The 27,281-nt window shown below is 39.4% G+C and overlaps 1 protein-coding gene across 16 annotated transcripts in view; it reads left to right on the top strand.

Moving 5' to 3' along the window:
- The window catches only part of CPEB3 (cytoplasmic polyadenylation element binding protein 3), a 201,724-nt gene that overhangs the window by 130,462 nt on the left and 43,981 nt on the right, over positions 1-27,281 (top strand). For all 16 annotated transcript variants that reach the window (XR_003144006.3, XR_007406903.1, XR_007406902.1 and 13 more), the window contains one exon: positions 19,716-19,834. Coding sequence is in view for 13 of the 16 variants with exons in the window: in XM_049103564.1 (XP_048959521.1) it covers positions 19,716-19,834 (119 nt within the window). In the remaining 3 variants the exon portion in view is untranslated. The remainder of the gene's footprint in view (positions 1-19,715; positions 19,835-27,281) is intronic.

Raw genomic sequence — 27,281 nt, 5'->3', positions numbered from 1 at the left:
TCATGGAGGATCTAGAAAAGATACCATCCTTGTTTTTCGGTTTTGCAGTTTCCTAGAGGAGACATGGAAACAGATGTTAAATATTAAGTAATGGTAAAGAGCATGGATTCTGGAACTAGACCTGCTGGGCTCCTCTACCTATTAGTTGTATGACCTTAGGTTAGCTGTTTAAGCTTTCTGTGCCTTAGTTTGATCACTTGCAAAAGAGGGATCCTGATAGTACCTACTCCAGAAGGTCATGATGAAGATTGTGGAGTGATCAAAGCAATCCCTGAATACGGTAGATATTATGAATGATACTGTTATTTTTATTAAAATACAAATAAATTTATGCTTAATGACAAGTGAGTAAAAAACATTCTAGGCATGCAGAAGAGGAACAGATTGCTGTGGGCTGTGCAAGACCTTGATCTTCAAAGCTAGGCAAGAAAAGAATATGCAGAAATTGCAGGGGGCTGGAATTATGATAGGTACGATGGCTAGCACTTACTGAGGGCTTGCCATGAGCCAGGCATTGGGTTACTATTTTCTAAATCATATTTAGTCTTCCCAACTGCATAAGGTAGGCACCCTTAGTATTCTTATTTTATATAGAAGAAGAAACATATTTAGAAGAGGGCAGTTTGTCCATGGTCATGTGTTAAATGCTAGAGCTGGGATTTGAGCCTCAGAGTCCAAGGATCTTAAATATTGTACTCTACTATTCTCATTTGGGAATAAGGATAGCCCAGAGATAGATGGCAAGCTTAATTAAGGCAGGATTATGTGGTAGTCTGATTGCCAATCCTAGGACTTAGACTGAGTAACCAGTGATCAAGAAGAAAGGCTCTGGATCAAGCTGCCTGGGTTGGATTCCTGTTCCACTACTTGCCATATCTGTATCCTTGGGCTGGTTATTTTCCTAAATCTCTATTTTTTTAAAATCTACAAAATGGAAATAAAAATAGTGTCTAATTCTGGTTTGTTATGAGGATTAAATAAGAAAATGCATATAGAATACTTTCCTTTTTAAAAATATTTAATTTATTTATTCATGAGAGACACAGAGAGAAAGGCAGAGACATAGGCAGAAGGAGAAGCAGGCTCCCAATGGGGAGCCTGATGCAGAACTTGATCCCAGGACTCTGGGATCACAACCTGAGCCAAGGGCAGACACTCAACTACTGAGCTACCCAGGTGCCCCTAGATACTTTCACAGTACCTAGATATCATTGAAGCCTTTTTTTTTTTTTTTTAAAGCAAAGGATAGGTGGTTGAGTTTTTTTAATTTGTTTTTGGTGTTTTAGCCAGGATCAGAAAAACTATTTAGGAATTTTCTGTAATCTGGTTTATAAGCAATAATAAGGACCACAAAGGCCTAAGATATTAGTGTTCAGATGTTACTAGGACAGAGGCAGTAAGAGACCAGTGGTTCTGAATGAGAGTAGATCATGATAGTAGTAGACTTTGATGGTAGTGTTGCTTAAAATCACTTACACTGAATGGGAGAGTCTTGGTACTGTTGAATGTAGGGGAGTCAACTGAGAGAAAACCATTTAATGTAGTTAGGATTTGATTAAAGACATGTAGAGTTTGGTGTGTTCTCACATCTGGAAATTACTAATGGGCAATGAGATTGTGATTAGGTAGTTTGGGGAAAGAGACTGGGGCTGAAGACATACATCTCTTGAGAGTCATCTCAAGAGGGAGAAGAAAATGATAAACAGATAATAAGTAAATGTTGTTAGGATCCAAAAGGAAGAAGAGAACATGTCAGTAGAGAGGTGGGTAGGTGAAAGACCGGGAGTATGTTTGTGGCCTTGAAGGCTAGGGAAGATAGCTTCAAGAATGTACATCAGCATATTGCAGGGTTACTAAGAAGATCTCTATGGAGGGGTGGTGGCTGGCTAGCTCAGTCAGTAGAATTGGTGACTCTTCATCTTAGGATCATGTGTTTAAGCCCCATATTGGGTGTGGAGATTACTTAAAAACATTTTTTTAATTAAAAAAAAAATACCTCCATGGAACAGAAATGATGTAGCCCTCTTGTCCACTACGTGATCACAGGAATTTCTATTGTTATCTTAATTCTGGGTGTTAGTATTGTAATAAAATAGGAAAACCAGAACAAAGAAATCTAGTTTGCACTGAACATGTTATTTTATAAAAAGAGTAATCCTCTCTCCCCAGCAGAACCAACCATCATTTTTTTGTTTCCTTCCAGTCTCTGTTCATATATATCCTTTGGGCTGGGTGTGTTTTTATAGCAGAAATACAGTTTTCTATCCTCCTTCTTCTCTGCCATGTTACTACATAATTTTCATATTTTTCAAGAGTCTGCCTAATCTATTGTTACACCTTAATTTATTTGCTTGTTGGTCACATAGGCTATTATAAATAATATTCCTTTTTGTTAGTATATCCTTGTATGTGGCTTTTCCTTTCATAGTATTTTCTTTTTTTTTTTTAAAGATTTTTTATTTATTTATTCATAGAGACACAGAGAGAGAATGAGAGGCAGAGACACAGGCAGAGGTAGAAGCAGGCTCCATGCAGAGAGCCTGACGTGGGACTCGATCCAGGGTCTCCAGGATCACGCCCTGGGCTGCAGGCGGCACTAAACCGCTGCGCCACTGGGGCTGCCCATCATAGTATTTTCTTTAGGATAAATTGACAGAAGCTTAACTAGAGTTAAAAGAAATGAAAATCTTAATGACTCCAGATTTGATATCATATGGCTTCCCAAAGCAATTTTCTTTATGAAGTTTATACTAATTTGGACATCTGCATGCAGCATGGTTTTTGCTTAGTTTCAAATTAGATAGATGGTACATTGCAGCTGTGGACTTACCTTCTGCCTGTGGGTTTGGAATGTAATGGACCCCCACAGAAGCCAAAAACCACATTGGTATGAATCTTCTGCTGGAAGCATTTAAACCTTTCCTTTCGTGTCAAATCTGTTCAATCTTTGATGTTCTTTGACATCATCTCCTATCATTCTCTCCCTTACCCACTCTGGCCACACTGACTTCTTTGCCATTCCTTGGGGTTCGCTCAGGCCTTTCAGGGTCTTAGTACTTCCTTTTGTCTGAAACCATTTTTTCCCAGATTTCTGAATAGATTGCTCATTTCTTCCCTTAGATGACATCTACTCACGTGTCACCTTAATTAACAGAGGGATCTTTCCTGATTTCCTTATCTATCCTCTTCTAGCCCCTCTTACCCTCATTTTATTCCTTTTTTACTCCCATTTTATTTTTATTCAAAGTACTTATCATGACCTGAAAAACTTACATGTTTCTCTGTCTGTTTTGTAGACTGGAATGTAAGTTTTATGAGAGTAGGATATTTTTATGTTTTATTCACTGCTCTATGCCTGGTTCCTTGCATGTCTGCCTCAGTGGCTGACCCTCAGGTATTTGTTAAATGAATGAATTTTTATCTTGGCAAATGATGAGTTCACTATATTGCTCAGAGAGTAGAAGTCCGTCACATTTTAAAGCTGGGAAGTTGGGATGTCTGGGTGGCTCAGTGATTGAGAATCTGCCTTCAGCTCAAGGTGTGATCCTGGGTACAGGGATTAAGTCCCACATCAGGCTCCCTGCGAGGAGGCTGCTTCTCTCTCTGCCTGTGTCTCTGCCTCTCTATTTCTCTCTCTCTCAGGAATAAATAAAATCTTTAAAAAAAATAAAGCTAGAAAGTTCCTTACAGATCATCTCATTTTAATATAATCTTTATTTTAAACTAAGACTCAAAGAGGTGAAGTGTCTTTTCCTAAAACCACATAGCTTTTATCAGTATGGCTGACCAATAGTTTATACTGTTTTACCTGGTGAATTATAAACAAAGTAGTTTTTATTTGTTTGACTAGTATATATCATTTGTGGGAAAGGAATATGAGTTTAAATATAAAATCTGATAAATTATGCTGTTATTTACAAGACTGGATTTTATATAAAAATTAGCAACTTAAGTTATGTGACCTGTGGGATACCTTCACAGCTATTTAAAAATCAAAGTGGTCCTTGGCTTTTTCCTGAATCCTTCTGTTCTGTTGGCTATGCTCACATACAAGGGGTTTCTCCAAGAGTTGGTTTAGGCTGAGGTTGTGGGTCTGAGCTGCCCTTTTGCTGTGGCTGTGAGCATGGGATTACATCCCAAATAGTTTAACCCTGGGAGTCTGCCCCTTGGGTGATGCAGTGTCCTGCTTTGTAATTGAGTTCTTTGACTACAAGGATCAGAGGTTCTCTTGTACTACTTCAAATTGGGGATGTGATTATCAATGACAAGGAGAGCCCCCAAATAGCTGTGGTAGAACCAGATATCGTGGAGGTATCATGCTAGGGGGTGGCTGCAGGGATTCAAACAGTGGGAGCTATTAATTCTTCATTGCAGTATTCCAGCATTATCGTGATTCAGCTCTCCTCTGCATGATTGTGCTTCCAGTGGGAAAATTGTTTACACATTTCTACTTGAATTCCAGAAAGAGAGAATCTGATTGGCCCAGTTCATTTTTTAACACCTAGCTGAGACATAGGCCATTTTAAAGACAGTGCCGTAGAATCTTGACTGTTTAGTAAAGAAACACATTAGTTCTGCTTCCTTGAATGTGGGGCAGTGAATGTCACTACTAGGAAGATAAGTTGGACGTGACAAGCTTTTATGATGATAGGTATGTTTATCATAGCCTCCTTCCTGGAAGAATATCCTATGTCCAGAGTTGCTATCACTAGAGCTACAGAATTGTCTGTCCACCCTTAGCCTTCTACCCCTCATTTTGTACTAAGCAGCTGTTCTTGAGACTGCCAGTAGTCTCACCTCTTGTGACGGGGTGGGCACCAGGGTGAAGAACTGGCATCTCCTGGCTAGTCAGTACAGCTGTACTACCACTATTGGCAGAGACTTCTGGGACAAAGGTAAGGACAGCAGCCAGCTGCAGATGTTGGACCGGAGATGGACCACATGGCTCTGAAACCGTGTTCAGAAGTTGGTGATGCTGGCAGCAGAGTGGAGGAGGCCGTCTCAGCCCACTTGGGCAGCCACTTTCAGTTCTGACAGTCCAGGGCCACAGGATTCAGGTGCACAGCTGGGTGAACAGGAACAGTAACAGGCATGCAGATTTTTGCAAGAATAACCCATGCCTTCCGATCGGATGACTGCCACTCACCTTGAGTAAAGAGTTTGTTTCTGAGTTGCTGTTTGTTCTGGTGATTATGTATTTCTTCTGCGCTAGCCAGGTGGCTTGCTGGTCCTTGGGACCAAGGTCATGCAATTTGGGAAGGATATACTTACCAGCGTGGTTTGTGAACCTGGCACAAGCCAGGCCACATGGGTTTCAGATGAACTTTGAGGCAGCAGCTACAGAGATACTATTTGAAGAACAGGAAAGAAGATTACTTTCAATGGACATAAATAGGTCATTGTGAAGCTGCATAGGCTGGATTTATGGCATTTATTTCTTTTTCCTTCAGTTTATCTGAATCTGGCCTTGGAAAGGAAAGTTTCAAACTTCACTTTTTTTTTGCCCTTGTAATATAACTTGAATGGAAATAAGTCAGTGTTGTTTTAGGCCCAGATTCCAAGTTTTTCTACTTTCTGAGTTGCATAAACTGATCCAAGTTGGGAAACTAAGGGTTTTAGCCCATACCTAACCTTTTGCTGTTTATAAGCTATTGAGTAATACTTTGCCTTAAAAAAAAATGCAGGTCCTGGTTTATCAACTAATATTTAGTTGATTGAAGGTTTCATTCTCAGGAAGGATTTTCTTATAAAAAACATGCAAACTGTATTGCAGGGCAGCAAGAGTGGGCTTTTTTTGTTTTGTCCTGTTTTGACCTACTACTACTTTTATTTTTTTATTTTTTTTTAAAGATTTTATTTATTTAGTCATGAGAGACAGAGACACAGAGACACAGGCAGAGGGAGAAGCAGGCTCCATGCGGGAAGCCCGATGTGGGACTCGATCCCAGGACTCCAGGATCACGCTCCAGGCCAAAGTCAGGCGCCAAACCACTGAACCACCCAGGGATCCCCGACCTACTACTACTTTTAAAAGTTTAGCACAGGGATGCCTGGGTGGCTGAGCGGTTGAGTGTTTGCCTTCGGCTCAAGGATGATCCTGGGGTCCTGGGATCGAGTCCCACGTTGGGCTCCCTGCATGGAGCCTGCTTCTCCCTCTGCCTGTGTCTCTGCCCCCTCTCTGTGTCTCTCAGGAATAAATAAGTAAAATCTTTAAAATCTAATCTAATCTAATCTAATCTTACCACAAGGGTGCCTGGGTGGCTCAGTGGTTGAGTTTCTGCCTTTGGCTCAGGGTGTGATCCTGGAGTCCCAGGATCGAGTCCCACATGGGGCTCCCCAGAGGGAGCCTGCTTCTCTCTCTGCCTATGTCTCTGCTTCTCTCTGTGTCTCTTATGAATGAATAGATAAAATATTTTTTAAATGTTTTAAATAAAATAAAAGCTTAGCGCAGCCTCAGTTTAAACTGTTTTATTAAACATCTCTCTTCTGTCTGTGTGTGACTATCATGAATAAATAAATAAAATCTTTAAAAAAAAAACATCTCTCTTCTGCATTGTATTAAAGGTGAACTGTAAGAATGAGTGTTTGATTTCAAAGCATTTGTAGTTTGAGGGACTGTATAGAAAGGAGTAGGCAGAGGAATGTACAGGTGACAATACAGAGCCTGAGCAGCCACATAAATAACAGAAACATACTCTGTCATAGCAGTACCTGTGTGTGCTGTGTCCAGGCAGAAGTGCTATGAATGGGGGAGATGCTTATTTAATGTAAAGAAGCCAAAGCATCTCTGACAAGAACCTTCTTTAGAATAGGGTAGTTCACAGGAACTGAAATGGAAGGTGCAAATCTGACACGCTGAGACAGAGTGAATGTTTTAGCAGAGGGGTAGATTGGGCCAGGACTTGCTGACAGGAATTGAATGAGCAAGTGAGACCAAGAGAGGATATTTTGCTTGAAAGGCTTAGAATGGGAAACTGAGAGGATCTAGTGAATAATTTTGAGATCTGAGAACAAAGACTTGGGTTGTCTTTCAAAATAGAATGGATTAAAAAAAAAAAAAACAAAATAGAATGGATAGTTTTAGTCAAGGCTTTAGTCTTGTGAAGGAGAGATGGTGGCACAGAGAAAATCTATTGGCAGCAGCATCAGGAGCTCATCAGAGGAATATTAAAGTACAAGAAGGAGGAGAAATTAGATTGTCAAAGTTCAAGCACTGTACAAGCAGGTTTGGACTAAAGCTTCATCTGTAGGGAAGTGTCTATTAGGTTAAAATTTGTTTGATGCTGAACAAGGGAAAGTAATAAGCAGTGAGACAAGAGCTGAATATTTGTGGACTCATGTGGACAGCAGTTACTAGCCATGTGACACTGAGCAAGTTATTTAATCTCTGAACCTCAGTTTACTCATCTGAGTTAATACTACTCATTGGGTTATTAAATGGATTATGTGAAACAGGGCACATACATTAAAACCACAAGGTCTTTCTGGGCAAAGAGAATAATATATTATTCCATTCTCTAAAGAGCTATTTGGTACTTTTAAAGATCCAATAGTTTCGTTTGTTTTTTTTTTAAAGATTTATTTATTCATTCATTCATTCATTCATTCATTCATTCATGAGAGACATAGAGAGGCAGAGACACAGGCAGAGGGAGAAGCAGGCACTTTTTCTGTCAAATAATATACTGTCAAATAATATTAGTGTCCTTCCCCTGATGAAAATGTAATGCTCAGTAATAATAAAACTGCCCAACTAGTTTGGCCAGTTTCCTCCCACACCCTCAGTCTGGTCTCAGTTTTCATGGTCAGGTGCTTGTTAGAACTGACTGTGACTAGGACTGACAGACTGGCCGACTTCACAAGGACCTCTTTATGTAGGAAATGTGAGGTTACATAAACAGAGCAACTTTTAAGCCCAACGCCCCAGGTCACTGCCCTGGACACAGGAAGTAGATTGCCAATTTTCAACTCTGAGGTGGTTCTACCCATCAGACTTGGTATCTAGTCCATTCCCACCTTCCCCACCCCTGCCTCCCAAGCCAGAAGTTACTAGTGCAATAAAAAAAAAAAAAAAAAACCAAACAGACTAGACCAAAATGTTTGAGCTTCATCTGTATTTAGTAAATATAGTCAAAGAAATATATTTAGTTCTGAATCCATGGGAAACGTTCAGGAATCCATGGATTTGGGTAGTATCTGCAGAGACATCTCTACATCTTATCTTAGGCTAATCCCTTCCCTTGGAATGTCCTCCATCTTTTCACTTATGTCATGCCATTAAGATCTGTTACCACCTACAGAAAGACTTCCCTGATTTTTCTATCCATGTCTTCTTCACTGAAAGATCTGTCTTCTTTCTATGAAGTTCAACTTTTACAAGTACTTAAAAAAATACTTCTTAGAATCCTTAATGTGTTCCTATATTAGAGTTCTCTATATATTTATTCTTCATTACTTTCTTGTACTAGCTTATAAATTCCTTAAGAATAAAACCTTGTTTATGTTAGTATTCTTCTGCAGTGCTTAGAGCACATAGTAAGTGTTCGGTAAATTTTGGAAATCGGATGTTTTCATCCAAGAGGGAAAATGAATAGGGAATCCAGTTCAGAGACCTACAGTGTTCTCTAGGCAGCAGGCAGGAAATTGATGGGTGCTTCAGCTCTCCTTGTCCACTGCCCCCAATCCTATACTCTTAACTAATGAACTCTAGTCTCTGTTTTCCAAATGAGCCAAACTTTTGACCTTCTGTGCCTTGGCCTGTACTCTTTCCTAAACTTGGAATGCCTTTACTTACTGGAAGACTAAGTATCCTCCAGTTCATATATGGCCTTTGTTCTGTGGCTTTCCCTGATGTTTGGACATCTCTGCTCCATTTCTCTCTCACCAGTGCTCGTAGGACACACCCCCAACACCACACTCTTCATAGTGTACTTTAGTCATTTATTTAAAGGTAGGATTTTTCCAGGACTTGACTTCTTCATCTTTGTAGCTTTATTGCCTAGCTTCATGCTTTGTACCTCATAAATATTTTTGGTTCCATTGAATTGAATCCAAAGACAAAGACTCCTGAGGCAAACTAGGTAAGTCTTCTGACCTGAGAGCCAAGGTTAGTGAGAATGTTTGGAACAGACTTCTGTGCCAAAAAAATGTCTGAACTCAAACAGGTCTGGCTGGACAGGTGCCCTTCAGGTCTGTCTAGGAAGGTCACAGGAAGTAAGGGAGCCTGGATTCTGTGCAAGGAGAGAGGTTGTGTGTGTGTGTGTGTGTGTGTGTGTGTGTGTGTACACAGACCATGGATTTTTCCTTCTGGGGCTGATCTCAATCGAAAGTGGCTGTCCCTTAGGTCAGCTACTGTTTTATGAATATAGCAATGGTTTGGGGAACAGCCCTACAAGCTGGAATTGTTTTCCCATTGTAGTTGATAATTGAAACATAAAAACCACTAAGAGCTTTAGTTGATTTTAAGAACTATTGGATCTGGGCAGCCCGGGTGGCTCAGCGGTTTAGCGCCACCTTTGGCCCAGGGAGTGATCTGGAGACTTGGGATTGAGTCCTATGTTGAGCTCCCTGCATGGAGCCTGCTTCTCCCTTTGCCTGTGTCTCTGCCTCTCTGTGTCTCGAATGAATGAATGAATGAATGAATGAATAAATCTTAAAAAAAAAAACTATTGGATCTTTAAAAGTACCAAAAATAGCTCTTTAGAGAATGGAATAATATATTATTCTCTTTGCCCAGAAAGACCTTGTGGTTTTAATTTTTTCTCCACAAATTTTTATTTTTAAGAATTTCAAACCTACAGAAAAACAAATCAAAACCATGTTGAGATACCACGTCACACCTGTCAGAATGGCTAAAATTAACAACATAGGAAACAGATGTTGGCAAAGATGCAGAGAAAGGGGAAAACCCTCTTACACTGTGGTAGGAATGCAAACTTGTCCAGCCACTCTGGAAAATGGCATGGAGGTTCCTCAAAAAGTTAAAAACAGAACAACCCTATGACCCAGCAATTGCACTACTAGGTATTTACCCAGAGGATATAATAATACAGATTTGAAGGGATACATGCACCCTGATGTTTATAACAGCATTATCAACAATAGCCAAACTATGTAAAGAGCCCAAATGTCCACTGAGTGATGAGTGGATAAAGAAGATGTGGCATATATACATAATGGAATATTACTCAGCCATCAAAAAAAATGAACTCTTGGCATTTGCAACAGTTGGGTGGAGCTAGAGTATATTATGCTGTGCAAAATAAGTCAGCCAGAGAAAGGCAAATACCATGTGATTTCACTCATATGTGTAATTTAAGAAACAAAACACGGGGTAGCCCCAGTGGCTCAGTGGTTTAGCGCCGCCTTTAGCCCAGGGTGTGATCCTGGAGACCCGGGATCGAGTCCCACGTCCGGCTCCCTGCATGAAGCCTGCTTCTCCCTCTGCCTGTGTCTCTGCCTCTCTCTCTCTCTCTCTGTCTTTCATGAATAAATAAATAAAATCTTAAAAAAAAAGAAAACAGATGAACATATGGGAAGGGTAAGAGAAGCAAAGCATAAAAGACTCTTAACAATAGAAAACAAACTGAAGGTTAATGAAGGGGGATAGGTTAAATGGATGATGGGTATTAAAGAGGGCACTTGTGATGAGCCCTGGGTATTATATGTAAGTGATGAATCACTAAATTCTGCTGAAACCAGTATTATACTATATATTGACTAGAATTTAAACAAAAATTTGAAACAAAAATTGAAACCTACAAAAAAGCCTTAAGAATAATGCAACAAACACCTATATAGCCTTCTAGATTCACCAGTTATCAGGAGTTTGCACCTTTGCTTTCTCTCTTTTTTTTCTCTGTGTGGTGTGTGTATGTGTATGTGTGTGGTTATTATTTCAGAGTAAGTTGTAGACATTAAGACCCCTCACTCCTAAGTGCTTCTGCATGTCTCCTATGAACAAGAAATATCCAGATTGTTCTAGTTATGTTTTAGAGATATTTTTTTAAAATCCAGGATCTAAACATGTGGCCTTAACATCCAACTTTAATCTTGTATTTAGTTGTCATATCTCTCTACTGTCCTTTAATTTAATTTAGACCACTTCCTAGGCTTTTTATCTTTCGTATCACTTGATGGGTCCATGTCAGATGTTTTATAGAATATCACTTAATTTGGAATTATCTGATTGTTTCCTCATAACGAGATTCAAGTAAAACACTGTTGGCAGGAATAGTATGTAGATGATGTGCTGCATTGAGGAGGACATAGTACAGGAGGCATGTTAAGTTTACCCTGTTGTTGGTGATGTTAAGTTTGATCATTTGGGTAAGGTGTTATCTGCCAGATTCCTCCATTTTAAAAGTACCTCTCTCTCCCTTTGCAAATACTGATTAATCTCTGAAGTGATACTTTAAGAATATGTTAAATATCTTGTATCCCCTTCCGAAATTCACTGATTGGTTTTAGAATCCACTGATGATTCTAGCTTAAGTCGATTATTATTGTGATGATGATACTCATTTTATTATTTTTTTAATTTTTATTTATTTATGATAGTCAGAGAGAGAGAGAGAGAGAGAGAGAGACAGGCAGAGACATAGGCAGAGGGAGAAGCAGGCTCCATGCACCGGGAGCCTGACGTGGGATTCGATCCCGGGTCTCCAGGATCGCGCCCTGGGCCAAAGACAGGCACCAAACCGCTGAGCCACCCAGGGATCCCCGATGATACTCATTTTATTAAAATCTTATTTAGTGAGATATCTGCTTTTTCAGTCCCTTGAGTACCTTTATTCTAAATACATCACTTATGGGGCACCTGAGTGGCTCAGTGGGTCTGACTGTTGGTTTAGACGCAGGTCATGATCTCACAGTTGTGGCATTGAGCCCCATATCTGTTTCAGATTATCTCTCCCTTTCCCTCCTGCTCACGGTCTCTCTCAAATACATATATACATACATACAAATACATACATGCAAGATAAATACTAAATAAATAAAATCTAAATAAATAAATAACTTAGAAATACATTGAAAGCCAATAAGCATCTTTAGTAAATATGACAATTTGATTGACCTGAATAAAACTGAATCTAAACTTCTGATGAGGGATCCCTGGGTGGCACAGCGGTTTGGCGCCTGCCTTTGGCCCAGGGCGCGATCCTGGAGACCCAGGATCGAATCCCACGTTGGGCTCCCGGTGCATGGAGCCTGCTTCTCCCTCTGCCTATGTCTCCTCTGCCTCTCTCTCTCTCTTTCTCTGTGACTATCATAAATAAATAAAAATTAAAAAAAAAAACTTCTGATGATTTTGAAATTCATCATTTCTTCTTAATAATAGTTTTGTGGGCTTTAGAACAAATATATCTGCACAGGCCTTAAATTGTAGCACTAAAGCACAGATGACCATTTTATGCTTCTTAAAACACTGTGAAAGCAACCATAAATAATAAACAGGCAGTCCTCATTTGCTAATGATAATGAATTTTTTACCTCATCATTTTTAAGTGAGATAGTATAAGTGAATGTATTAAGAATGAGGGCTCTGTAAGCTGACCTAGGTTTTAATCCGAGTGTCCCTTAACCCCTTGAAGTTTCAGTTTCCTCATCTGTAAAATGAGAATAACAACCATATTTACCTCAGAATTACTGCGAGGATGAAAAGAGCTTGCAGATGTAAAGTGTTTATTATTAGCAAAGTGCCTGGCACACTGTAAGCACTTCATAAGTGATGTTTGTGGTGGTGAATTTGGTGGTGATGGTTATTTGTACTAGGGATCAAGTATTTAAAAATTCTAACATGAAAAATTATGTATTTAAGAGCTCAGGAGGCATTCTTTTTGACAGGTAGCCAAGAACATTTTGGAGGTTGTTATACTTAATGTGTTCTCAGGTATTAAGAGCAAAAAAAATTGTTAATTAAATGTACCCTGCAAAAACCTGGCCAAATAAGATGGAATTATCCCAATTAAGTCCCCCTCAACCCCATACTTCCTGTTCCTCTTCACCCCAGAGAAGTATGGTCAGTCCAGGCATGTCAAAAAATCTCTCACTGTTTAACTCTTCCTCCCCAACCTATTTGGCACCAGTGGGAAAGCCAGGAATCTCCTGCCATCCATTGTACCTAACCCAGAGTTATGATGGTGATAGTGCTAAGAATTCCTGTTGCTTCCCCCAGAGCCCATAGTTCCACCCACAGACTGGCTCTGAGTTGAGGGCCTCCCATATCTCACCACATCGCTGAAGCCCCCTCACATTCCTCAGGTATGTGGGAAACAAGGTCACCATTTCTGAAACTGAATTTTTATGATCCTTTTTGTCTCTTACTGGATCAGAGGGCAGCGGAGAACAGAGGGAGCTTATAATTTTTTGGTCAAGCGTTTTTATATACCTTTCAAACTAATAGAAGAACCTGCCACCAGAGTGACAGTTTGAGGAGCCCTATTTGTAAATATAATAGAAAGCTCCCCACAAGTGGAGGGAGGGACGGGGTCCCAGGCAAATTCCCTGTAGAGTGCAGAGACCAGCACAGGATACAGGGTTTGATGCCACCATCTGAGATCATGACCTGAGCTGAAATCAAGAGGTAGATGCCACCCAGGTGCCCCAATAGTAGGTTTTTATTTAAAGAATGTGTTAGAATAAGCAAATAATATCACATCTGATAATTCTCTCTCTTGATGGAAATAGCTAGTGATATATGAAATCAAAATACTAAATAAGGGGTGTGACTCAAGTTTAACAATTTCCCTTATCTAATGCTAAGTGGATGTTATTACTGAGAATGGCACCTTGCTGATCAGGGAGGGAGTAGAAATGATTTAGTATAAAAGATTATTTGTTGTAAGAGTTATCCTGAAGAAATTGGTAAAGTATTATGAGCCATTGCTTGGGAAAGGAGAAGTTGTTTGTAGATATTTTTCTTGGTAATAATATTTGTAGCAGGTTTTTGTTTCTGACTCCCCATTGTTTTTACTCTGTCTTATGTTACTGTTAACATTTATGGTTATAAGAGAGGCCTGATTAAAGATCTGCTTGCTTTTATGGTAACTACTCATCTGCTATGGGGAGATACTCTCCCTCTCCTCTGATGCACAAATTGAGCTTAGTGCTGGAATTAATGTGGAAGATTTCAGAAGATGGGCAACACTATGCCAGAAAATGCAGTCAGCCTGATGGCCTTCTGGTGGCAAAGAGCTGGAGAAAGCCCCAGCTCAATGTGCATACACCATTTCCAGGCCTTTTTTTTTTTTTTTTTCTTTTTAGTTGGCTCTATGTCCAGCCTAGAGCCAACACGGGGCCTGAACTCAAGACCCTGAGATCAAGACCCAAGCCAAGATCAAGAGCCAGATAGCCAACCCACTGAGCCACACAGCCGCCCTTCCCCAGGCCTTTTTGATGTTCCTGTGCTTCATGTACACAGATGAGGTCCTCTCCAAGAACAAGATATCCAGTGTGCCTCTGAGGACCTTTATAGACCATCTGTACCAGGGTGTAATGTGATGAGGTAGGAGGTTTGAGAGAACATGCTGAGACCTCCTCTTTGTGATTTGCATTTTTTAACCCACTCATCTCTAATACTCACTTTGGCAAGTGGAATTAATATTCTTTTTTTTTTTAATTTTTATTTATTTATTTATGATAGTCACAGAGAGAGAGAGAGAGAGGCAGAGACACAGGCAGAGGGAGAAGCAGGCTCCATGCACCGGGAGCCGGAGGTGGGATTCGATCCCGGGTCTCCAGGATCGTGCCCTGGGCCAAAGGCAGGCGCCAAACCGCTGTGCCACCCAGGGATCCCTGGAATTAATATTCTCACATTACATGAAAACACTGAGTTTTTAATATATTTCTTGGGGCTTGGTGATTGATACTATTTCCAATAGAGAAAGGATATGAAGGAATTACATTTTTTCTAGTTTTGTTGTTAGGTTTTATTTTTCTTGCCTTGCCACCTGCTGAATCCTTTGACCCATCTAGCCTGGGGGCAGAGCCCAGAAAACAGCTCTGGGTCCTCCCATGTAGGCAGCTTCCTTGATGTATCTACATACTCACTACTGTGGGCTTAGTGCTGTCCCGTTTGTGTTGACTTCTGCCTGTTGCATTGGCCACTCTTGGTTTGTCAAGTAATGGTTGATCTTTTTCCTTCTATGTTTGTTTGGATGGTAGTGGTAGATCTTTCTTCTACAGTATTTACTTGAATACTTTGTATAGTAGACAAAAGGTTGAGAAAAAGGGTTTTTTTGTTTTGTTTTGTTTCTCTAAGTACCCATTATTCATTATCTACTGCTACTGTGGTTATGTGTTGCCCAGGACTCCAAGAGTTTTGCTCTAGGCCAGTCAATTAACATCTTTGTTTGATGCATGAGAATCTTCTGAATATGGAAGTCGTACTCTTCTCCACCATTTACACCTTTCTGGCATGCAGTGCATCAGAGTAGAACCATACTGGTGATACGTTTTTTTTGAGGTCAGTAGCAGGACTGGGAGTGAGATGACAGCTGAGAGACTAAGCAAAACTAGACGGGTTGAATAGTCTAACTTAGACTAGCTTGTGATGGGCCTTTGCCCAGCTGCCATACATGAATGCTGATGTGGCAATGGATGATAAAATTGGTCCCTGAAACATCTGTTGACCTATTTGAAGTCTTTGCTGATTCTCTGAAGTCAGAGTCCTTGCTCCTCTGGGCTACCATGGCACCTTTTGTCTCCATGTATCTCTTTCAGCTTTGTAGCAAATAGTTCATTGTCTAAATGTCTGTTTCTTCTACCACATAAGGCTCATGACAGTAGGAACCTACTCTCTTCCATCTCAGTTTTCTCGTAATCCATAGGTTGTGTCCCACTTGTAACAGTTGCTTCAGTAAATCTTACTGAATCAAAGTGAGCAAAGCTGCCTGTCTCCATGGAAGTTCTGCAGCTAGTCCCTGTTTATCAGTTGTATACTCTGCCATGAGATAAGAGAGTATCCTTGGAGAAAGCAAGCATCATCATCAGAAGTAACATGTAAAAACACTAGGCTATTATTTTCTTTTTTTGGACAACTTTTTTTGGGATATAATTCACATACCATACAGTTTACCCATTTAAAATGTAAAATTCAGTGGTTTTCAGTATGTTCAGAGTTATGCCACTATCATTACCACAGTCAGTCTTAGAAAATATTCATCATCCCCCAAAAGAAGTTCTGTACCTAGTCTCCCCAGTCCTTAGCAGTAGGCAATCACTAATCTATTTTTCTGTCTCTATAGATTTGCCTATTCTGGGCATTTTATATAAATGGAATCATATAATATTTGTGCCTGGCTTCTTTCACTTAGCATAATATTTTCAAGGTGCACCCATGTTATAACATGTGTCAAGCCTAAATCTTGATGGAAGCTGGGGGACAGATGATGTTTGTTTTTTGGGTAGTGGTTGTGGCTCAAGCCAATAATGAATTTGCCTGCTCTTATGATGACCGGATCTATAGGCATACCACAGAGATATTGTGGGTTTGGTTCCAGACCACTGCAATAAAGCAAATATTTTAATAAAATGAATCAAGTAATTTTTCCCAGTACATATAAAAGTCATACATATAGTTTATACTATACTGTAGTCTATTAAGTATGCAATAGCATTATATCTTTAAAAAACTGTACATATCTTAAATAATAAAATATGCTGACCATCATCTGAGCTTTCAGTGAGTTATAATCTTCTTGTTGGTGGAGAATCTTTTCTGTGTTCATGGCTGCTGACAGATCAGGGTGGTGATTGTTAAAGGTTAGGATGGCTGTGGTTTCTTAAAATAATACAACAGTTAACTTTGCCATATCAGTTGACTCCTTTCACAAATGATTTCTCTATAGCATATAATGCTGTTTGATAGCATGTTACCCACAGTAGAACTTCTTTCAAAATCGAGGTCAGTCTTGTCAAACCCTGCCTCTGCTTTATAAGCTAAGTTTATGTAATATTCTAAATCTTTTGTTATCATTTCAACAATCTTCATAGCATCTTCACCAGGAATAGATTGCATCTCAAGAAACCATTTTCTTTACTCATCCATGAGAAACAACTCGTCTGTTAAAGTTTTATCATTAAAACTGGCTGAGAAAAAAAAAAAAAAAACTGGCTGAGATTACAGCCATTCAGTTACATCTTCAGGCTTCACTTCTAATTCTAGTTCTCTTGTTATTTCTATTTCACATCTGCAGTTACATCCTCCACTCGAGTCTTGAACCCCTCAAAGTCATCTTTAGGTTGGAATCAACTTCTTCCAAATTCCTGTCATGGTGATATTTTGACCTCTTCCCATGAATCATGATTGTTCTTAATGACATCTAGAATAGTGGATCTTTTCCAAAAGATTTTCAATTTACTTTGCCCAGATCCATCAGAGGAATCTGGCAGCTATAGTCTGATGAAATGTATTTCTTAAATAATAAGACTTGGTGGGGCGGGGATGCCTGGCTGTTTCAGTTGGAGTTACATGTGACTCTTGATCTCAGGTGTGGGGTTGAGGCCACAAATTTAGTAGTTTCTAAATTTGTGGGCTCAAACAAATTTAGTAATTTCTACACCCAACAGGGGTTGGGTGTAGAAATTACTAAAATAAGTTAATAAATTTTTAAAAAATAAGGCTTAAAAGTTGAAATGACTTTTTAATCCATGGGCTACAGAGTGGACATTGGGTTAGCAGGCATGAAAACAATATTCATTTCACTGTATACCTCCATCAATACTCTTAAGGGACCTAGTGTATTGTCAATGAGCAATAATATTTTGAAATAATTTCTGAGCAGTAGGTCAATAGTGGGCCTAAAATATTCAGTAAACTATCTTGTAAACAGATGTATTGTCATCTAGGCTTTATTGCATTTATAGAGCACAGGCAAAATAGATCTCTCATAATTCTTAAGAGCTGTAGGATTTTCAGAATGATCAATGAGCCTTGCCTTCAACATAAAGTCACCAGCTATATTAACCCCTAACTAGAGAGTGAGCCTGTCCTTCAAAGCTTTAAAGATTAGCATTGACTTCTCCTCTTTAGCTATGAAAGTCCTAGATGGCATTATCTTCCAATAGAAGGCTATTTCATCTACATTGAAAAAGCTGCTGTTTATGGCAGGCACCTTCATTAATTACCTTTAGCTAGATCTTCTGGATAACCTGCTGCAGCTTCTACATCAGCATTTGCTGCTTTACCTTGTACTTTTATGTCATGGAGATGACTTCTTTCTTTAAACTTGATGAATCAACCTCTGCTAGTTTCCAAATTTTCTTTTTTTTTTTTTACATTTTATTTTTTTATTCATGAAAGACACAGAGGAGAGAGAGAGAGAGAGAGAGAAAGGCAGAGACACAGGCAGAGGGAGAAGCAGGCTCCATGCCGGGAGCCCGACGTGGGACTCTATCCCGGGACTCCAGGATCCTGGGCCGAAGGCAGGCGCTAAACTGCTGAGCCACCCAGGGATCCCCTAGTTTCCAACTTTTCTCTTTCAGTTTCCTCACCTCTCTTAGCCTTCACAGAATTGCGGAGAGTTAAGGCTTTGCTCTGGATTAGGCTTTGGTTGAAGGGAATATTGTGGCTGGTTTGATCTTCTATCTAGACCACTAGAACTTTTTTCATATCAGCTATAAAGCTGTTTTGCTTTCTGGGGCATCTGGGTGGCTCAGTGGTTGAACATCTGCCTTCAGCTCAGGTTGTGATCCTGGGGCCCTGGGATCGAGTCTTGTATCAGGCTCCCCATGGGGAGCCTACTTCTCCCTCTGCCTATGCCTCTGCCTCTCTGTGTCTTTCATGAATAAATAAATAAATAATCTTTCTTTTTTTTTTTTAAGCTGTTTTGCTTTCTTATCATCATGTGTTCACTGGAGTAGCACTTTTAATTTCCTTCAAGAATTTTTCCTTTGCATGTGCAACTTGACTAACTGGCTCAAGAGACCTAGCTGTCAGCCTCTCTCAGCTTTTGACATGTCTTCTGCACTATGCTTAATCATTTCTAGTTGTTGATTTAAAGTGAGAGATGTGTGACTCTTCCTTTTACTTGAACACTTAAAGGCCCTTGGTTATTCATTGGCCTACTTTCACTGTTGATGTATCTCAGGAAATAGAGAGGCCCACAGAGAGGAAGAGAGACAGTGGAATGACTGGTTAGTGGAGCAGTTACAACACACGCAATGTCTATTAAGTTCACCGTCTTATGTGGGCCGAGTTCATGGCTCCCAGAACAATCACAATAGTAATATCAAATATCCCTGATCACAGATCACCTTGTCAAATGTAATAATAATGAAGAAAAAGTTTGAAATATTGTAAGAATTACCAAAATGTGACACAAAGACACAAAGTAAGCAAATGCTGTTGGAAAAAAATGGCTCCAATAGATTTACTTAATGTAGGGTTACCACAAGCCTTCAATGTTTAAAAAACTGAATATCTATGAAGCACAATAAAATGAGGTATGCTTGTATTTCATGGAAATTCCATAGAGTTCTGAACTTGCTCCCCTGAGTAATTATGAGAATTAAGCAAGATATTGTCGATGAGTACTTAATCCATTGCTTGGCATATGAGGGCTTCAGTGATTATTACTTCCCTATGTCCCATTTTATGTTCTTGGATTTTAGTAAGAATTCGCCAAAGTGAAACAACAGGTAAATTTTTATTTGGTACCTCAAGTTCAATGTACTGATTTCTCTCTATACCCTTTTGTTTTTGTCCTCCCAAGGCTATGCCTTTCTCCTGTTCCAAGAGGAGAGCTCAGTACAAGCATTGATAGATGCTTGCCTGGAAGAAGACGGGAAGCTGTACCTGTGCGTGTCAAGCCCCACTATCAAGGATAAACCGGTAAGTAATATGCAGCCAGCTGTTGCTTTTCTAGAGCACACAAGCATTTGAAATAGCTGATGACTACCTTTTTGTAATGGGAATACTGGTAACTTGGATCCTCTTACCCAGGGTGACCTTGCTATGCAGTAGAGCTGGACTGTTGTGGATGAGAAACTAATAACAAATTACTCAGTATTTTGTTTTATACCTTTGGGACTGTGTGTAAACAAATGTGTCCTTGTCTTTCACTTTACAACTCTTTTAAGCTAATTCCTATTCAGTAACTCTGAAGTAAACAATGCTCTTAGTGGTTTTGGCAGCTGGTTTCTGTCATTATTTCAGATCAAGGACAGGAATAATTTATTATTTTTAAAAAAATGATCATAATCGGCAATGTTTATGCTCCTGTGAATGCAAGGCATTGTGTTGGGTGGTACCCACAACTGACTAACTAGAGCCTTCTGGGCCAGAAGCTTACACTCTCAAATGGATAACTTCGAACAGGGCAGGAGAAGGCAAGGACAGGGAACATGGACCCAAAACCATAAATAAATGTACACTTATACAGAGTTTATGTTAAGAGTTTGTGGCTTCTAAGCCAAAGAGTGTTAGAAGTTATTGGTTAAGAGAAGACTGCGTCCTTTCTCCTGACAGAGGGGTTATCGGTATAGAAGGAGCAAGACTATTCAGAATAACAGCAAAAAGAAATTGGTTAACATGTTAGAAGTAGGATCGAGGGAAATTAGGAGGGGGTGAGTTTGTGTATCAAGATTTGGTGCTAGGAGTGGGAAATAGGGTAAAAATAGTGATACAAACCAAGGGACCAAAGTAGGTATCTCTCACAGGGCCTGCAACATGCCCTCTCAGACTTACACCAGACATGTGGGGCTTGCTTGGCGTTTAGGTTTATTCTCAGAAATATGCATGCGGAAAGAGTTGGGAAGAGAAGTAGAAGTCTTGACTCTAGCTAATTTTACATTATCTGCTTGGCTCAGAATAAGTCATCTAGTCCTTACAGAATCTTGGTTTCCTTATCTATAAAATGGAAGGAATATGGTTTCTCTCTAGGATGTTGAGCAGCTCAGGTAAGAGAGGAAAATGAATATGAAAGCATTTGGGACTTGTGCAAGTATAACTAGATGATGCTATTGGTGTCACATAGTGCTGTAGTGAGGAGAGAAAGTTTAGAGCATATCTACATAGTAAGGTCTGTTGAAAAGAATGGTGACTTCTAGAACAGAGTTTATGGTTGGTTGCAAAAGAATGATGTTGGGATTTGTCTACCTATAAGAGGGAGACTGCAGCATGGAAAGTAGAAGGAGTTAATAAAGAATGGGGATACTGAGTCACAGAATAATCAATGCAATAGAAGAAGCAAGGATTTTAGCAAGTGTGACAGTACAAGCAGTGCTGTATTTTTCAAATTTTGGGACTATTACCAAATTTTTATAGCAGTTAGCAGACTTGGATAAGGTAACTATACAGGTGGGAAAAAAGAGTAGGGAACCTTTGTTAGCTTTGATCTTAATTTAAACAGTGTGGAGAAGCTGTGCATTGTGATTAGAATGAGAGTGTGCAGTATTTCATCTAAGTAAATAATAAGAAAGCTGACATAACTTCTATAAACCTCTTTGGAATAGTGTGAGATTAGAAAGACTGATCCCAATTTGGCAGGTTTAGATGTCTGAAAGGTAAATGGTTAACGTCCAAGAGAGCCTCTGCCACTGTAGGAGAGGATTTGAAATATATTTATACATTAAAAAAAAAAAAGCAGAGGAGTAGAAGTCCACATAAAGATAGTTATGCCCAAAGTAGATTAAGAAGCTGTTGAATTGAGGGGAGGAGACTGGACTTGAGCAGATGGGCTTGTGTACCTTGGAAGAGTCATGTCACTGGCTCTGTGGGAGAAGGAAGATATTATGCCTTGTCTGAGCAGGCCTTCACCAGGACTGGACATCTCTTGAGAAGGGAATGAACAGTGGCAGTTACAGATGGTGGTGGTATGTTGTTTTCCCTCCAAATACATGTATTACCCTGGGCTTGAAGAACTTTCAAAAATAATTAGTGTAATTATCTGTTTTAGAAATGTTTATGGGGAAACTAACTTTCACTGTTTGTGTTTCTACAAATTTTTGCTTATTGCAGTTTTCATTTTCTGAACTCAAGTGAAGCAGTTTTATTGGAGCTTGGTGAATTCTGAATGATGGCCGCTGATCACGTATTTCTTTAACCCAGGCATACTCAGAATTTCCAGCATAAACAATTTGAATAAAACCTAGGATGGGAAACAGAAAAGTCCCCAAATACCTGTTATTCTAATGAACTGGATCCCATTTTGGGTTCTAGTTCTTTTGGCTCCATTTTTGAAACCTTCTGTTGGCTTCAACTCCACATCTATCACTCCCAGCCTCATTTGGCCACACTTCCCCACTCAGGTTTCGGTACATTCCACCTCATTTTGGATGCCCCCACAGAAAGTAAGAGCAGGGTTGAACTATTGGGAGTAAATGAGGACCTTGGCAATAACTCAAGGTAAAGTCAACCTTTGGAACTTATTCACCAAACTTCCTGAGCTATGGCTCTTTTTTGCTTTTTCTTAGCTTGGCTACCCTTCAGGATTCTAGTGCCCTCGTTCTATTGTTTAGTTCTTTCTGATCCTCCCTGGATTTCTCCTTGGAAATATACAGCGTTCCAGAATGATCTCACAGAATTTCTGTGATCTCACAGATTTCTATCATTTGACTTTCTTCCTTATCTCTTCCCCCTAAATCAAACCCACATTCTGTTTGTATGGATTAGGTTAATCAGATTGTTTTCCTAATACAGAGCCTGATAGCAAGGTCCCTCTCACCTTTCTAAAATCTTGTTTGTTTTTCAACTCAAATCCCTAACCAGTGGATTTCAGATAGTATTAAAAGATATTTTTGGTGAGTGATTTACCTTTCAATTATGACCACTCGGGCTACCCTATGTATAAGTCTGATCCTGAAAAATAGCAGAAGACACTGCAATCTATAGCTTGTTCGATTGACTTCTCAGTCCCAAAAGAGTGGGTAAACAAATTGGCAAGAGCAGGAGTTATTGCAAAGCTCCTAGATTTGTGATATTTTTCCTACTCTAGTAAGAGGAGTTCTATTGCTCAGATGTTCTAGGCATCCCAGAGGATAGCTGTGTTCTTGTCCAGGTTTCCAGTGAAGTGGACAGACATCGTGGTCTCTCTTGTCAAACTAACTCCATCCACTTTTTGAATTATAGACTAAATTTGAAGGTTCAAAATAGCAAACTAATAGAGCAGGAAACTTCCCAGAGTCTAACAGAGATGAGGCTGAAAAATAGTAACTTTGAAAACAAGGTGTGGAAGGAGATGTTTATGGCTCTTACCTTCTAAAACACTTTGGCCAGAGATGTGGGATAGTAGACACCTTGAAAGGAGTATCAGAAGTTTTCTACTTCTTCTTCCTTACAATTTATATCATAATCACTATTTATAAATATCCTGAAATGTGACAGGTTGATTTTACTATATAGTTGATTCTTGAACAATGGGATGAGATAGGGGTAGGGTGGGTACTGACCCCTGTGTAGTTGAAAAACCCACATATAACTTTTGACTCCCCAGAAACTTAATTACCAATACCCTACTATTGACAAAAAGCCTTAATAATAACATACACAGTTGATTAAATATATTGTATGTTAAATGGACTGAATACCATATTCTTACAATAAAGTAAGCTAGAGAAAAGAGAATGTTACTAAGAACATCATAAGGAAAAGAAAAAGTATACTATACTGAATTTATTGAAAAAATCTGCATATAGGTGGAGTTGCACATTTCAAACCTGTGTTGTTCAAGGGTCAACTGTAGGGATGGTTGGATGGCTCAGCAGTTAAGCTCTGCTTTTGGCTCAGGGCGTGATCCTGGAGTTCAGGGATCGAGTCCCACATCGAGCTCCCTCAGGGGAGCTTGCTTCTCCCTCTACCTATGTCTCTACCCCTCTCTCTCTCTCTCTGTGTCTCAGAATAAATAAATAAAATCTTTTTTTTTTTTAAGGGTCAACTGTATATTTAAAACTGAAGTTTGGTTATTGCTCAGGCAACATGGTCATCCACTCAGAATTTGAAAAACAAAAATTGAAAAAAAAATGTTGGGAGCAAGGAAGCTGGAAACCAATTAGAGGCTGGTTCAGTTCTTTAATTTTTAATTCTGTCCAACCTGCCAATAATTCTGGTCTTTCCTACTCCCGTTTATGTATCAGCAGGATCTCTAGCACTTTTAGTCATTCTTCTTTACCTTCAAAGACAGTTCAGATCCCTTTGCCTTGGACCTAAAACCTTTCCAGTCTGACTTCAAGTTTTTTTCAACCTTTATTTTTTCTGCTTTCCTTCTGAGCCCTGTATTCCAGTCAACTGAAATATTTCTGTTCTTGTCTCAATTTCTAATTGCTATACTTATTTTAAGACCCCTCTCAAATGCCATCTTTTTCCTGAAGCCTTCTCTGATCACTACACCATTTATGGTGACTCATACCTACTATTATAGCTATCTCCAACCCACATACAGCCATCTTTTCAAAATAATATGCCTTCCTTCCTTTAAACCATGTTTGAGTGCCAACTATGGGCAAGACATTACAGTTGGTTACTCTGAATTAGACATAAAATTCTGTGTTCAGAAAGTTAATAGTGTAATGGGCAGATAAAGTATATAAATACATGAACCTATAGAGCCTGGCACATAGAAAGTTTTTAAATATTTGTCAAATTAGGAAAAATAACAAATACAGTGAAGATAAGATTAAGTGCTTTGGAGAGTTTATATATACCTGGAGTGATGAAAGAAAGCTTCTTGGAGGAAGTGTCATTTGAACTAGACCTTGAAAGTTGAAAAGGGTTTGGAGATTAGCCAGGGGAGAGGTGGTGCTGTGAAAGTGTGGAAAATGGACATTTCAAGAAAGCCAACAGTATAAACACAGAAATGAGAAACTGTGCAGAATGAATGAAGAACATTTAGGTTGGTTATATGGGGCACAAATGTATGAAAGGGAGTAGGACATTAAATTGGAAAAATAAGTAGGGGCTAAGTTATAGGGCAACTTGATTGATGGCCTCAGCCCTTGGGTTTGTGGTATATTTACTTAAACTCTTTTGTTCTCCACTTAATATCTCCTAAGACAATAACTGTAATTTTATCTTGGCTCAGTCAAATTGGATTTGTCATATCCCTCCTTGGAAATCTTCAGCATCTCTGATTATTTATTTATTTATTTATTTATTTATTTATTTATTTATTCCTTTTGGTCTAAATCTGTGGTTTGGGCACCTTCTATCATAGGAATTTCTCCAAGGAAGGAATTTCTCCTCTAAAATGAGAGAAATACCTCTTATTCATAATAAATCCTTCCCCTCTCCCCAGGCTCTGTATTTGCATTTGAGTCCAGAGTTTCTTAGTGCTTGAGTCTTTGGAGATATTATTCCTTTCTAGGGCAGTCTAAATGATGCTGCAGTTCTGATATACTAAAATAGTTTCTAGTGGACAAAATAGCTCATACCATCCCCTAAGGGACCATGTTTAGTGTTTTCCAAAGTGTGTCCTGAAGAACACCTGTGCCATCAGACACTGATCTCTTGAGAGGATCATTAACAAAACGTTTGCTCATAACAATAATAGGTGTCATTTGTTGAGAACTTTGTGCATTTTATATCCATTTTCTCTTTCAATTAAAGGTTTCATTGCCAAGAACATTTGGGAAAAATTGATATATTAAGGTTCTGAGAAGTCTTGCAGTAAATAAGTGTGTAATATTTTTTAATCCAGCATTTGCTATATCTGTTTGGGGATTATAGTTGTGAAGATTTTGGTGGAATTAGTATTCCATGAAGCTCATTCAAAAAATAGGCTTCTTCCCAGGAAAAACTTAAGTAACTTGAACTTTTATGTGTACATTACTCTCAAGAGTTTTAGTGATCAGCATGCCAGTAACAACATCCTTGTCCTAGTACCATGGAGCTGCAAATACACATTTATGTAGACACTGGACAAAATTGTCTGGCTGCAGAGCACTATTGCTTGAGGTTATGAACCTGGAAGTTAAAATAGCTGAATATAGTGCCAATTCATTGCTAAATCATTTTCTTCAGCTTTTCTAACTGCTAGTTTTGTTAGGTTTAAGAAGAATCCATTAGTCATTTCTTATTGCATTGAAAAGGAGAAGAATGAATTTAGAAAGAATAGAGAAATTAATCATTCACAAAATGCATTTTGACTTGTTCGGATGACTCTCAGGAAGCAGAACTGGTGGCCAGTAGCCTGGAGGACAAGGAGTCTTGTAGGCATAGGAAGACATCATTGCACTGGAAAGAGGATATATATAGACACTGGGTCAGATAAACTGGGGTTTCAGTTCCAACTGGACTTCTCTCTTCTTAGCCTTAGTTTCCTTAACCTCTAAAGTCGTAGGGGTAGTGTTTACAGCATAACAGTTATGATGAGTTTAAGTGTGACAGTGTGTTAAAATGCCTAGCACAGTGGTGTAGTTTATGTCTTCAAAAGGAAACCATCTATCATGTTTAAATTTTCTAAGTGAGGTAGGAATATCAGCAGCGGTGATGAACAATAGGTAATTCTGATCACTGGGTAGGTCACGAGGGGCATCAGAAATTTGCACTGATTAGACCAAGCCCTGAGGTACCCACTGGTGATCAGACACATTGTATTTCCATATCCCTGGAAGGTGGCTTTCAGTAGACTGAAGAGAGTGATCTGGGAGCTGTAGAAGGGCTGGACATCTTGCCGCATCAGCATCTGCCCCTCAGGAAAACCTTTGTTAATTCACCAGAACACTGATGAACACAGAGTGCTCACTAAGGGTTGGCACTTTGCCAGGCAGTGGGGACCCACACAGAGACATGATCTCAGCTTTAGAGGACCCTAGAGCCCAGTGGAAGGAAATAGACATGTAAATACAAAGTGAAATAAGGAGTCAAAGGTGCTATGATAAAAGTATAAGTAGTCATGGGGTGGGGGCTCAAAGGCAAAGTGGTCAGATGTTTCTGAGGGAGTCAGAAAAGCCTTTAGAAAGAAGGTATTCCCTTGAATCTTCGGGTTATAAATATAAATATTAATCATTGCATTTAATTGATAATGGCTTTACTAAGTCAAGCTTAGAGCAAAGCTATACCTCATACTTTTCAGGGCACAGTTTATGCATGCTCCGTTTTTATACTGGGTGCCCTTATGAAACAGTATGCAGAATGCTATTTGAAGTGTTCAAAGCCTGTGGTTTCTGTATGTCAGGCAGGCTGTGCCGCTTGGTAGTGATGGCAGAGGTTTCTTTTTTGTACCTGGACTGTTTTCTGACCCTCATAGGGGACCTAGAGCATTCTGAGAGGGCATGAGAGAATTTCCCAGGGTTGCTTTTGGCTCCCTGTCTAGGAAGAATCCTGCCTATTTTGATGAACTTCT

The sequence above is a fragment of the Canis lupus genome, chromosome 28 (genome assembly GCF_003254725.2).
Source record: "Canis lupus dingo isolate Sandy chromosome 28, ASM325472v2, whole genome shotgun sequence".
Taxonomy (NCBI): domain Eukaryota; kingdom Metazoa; phylum Chordata; class Mammalia; order Carnivora; family Canidae; genus Canis; species Canis lupus.
Note: the sequence above shows the minus strand (reverse complement) of the source record. Positions and strands in the feature narration are given on the sequence as shown.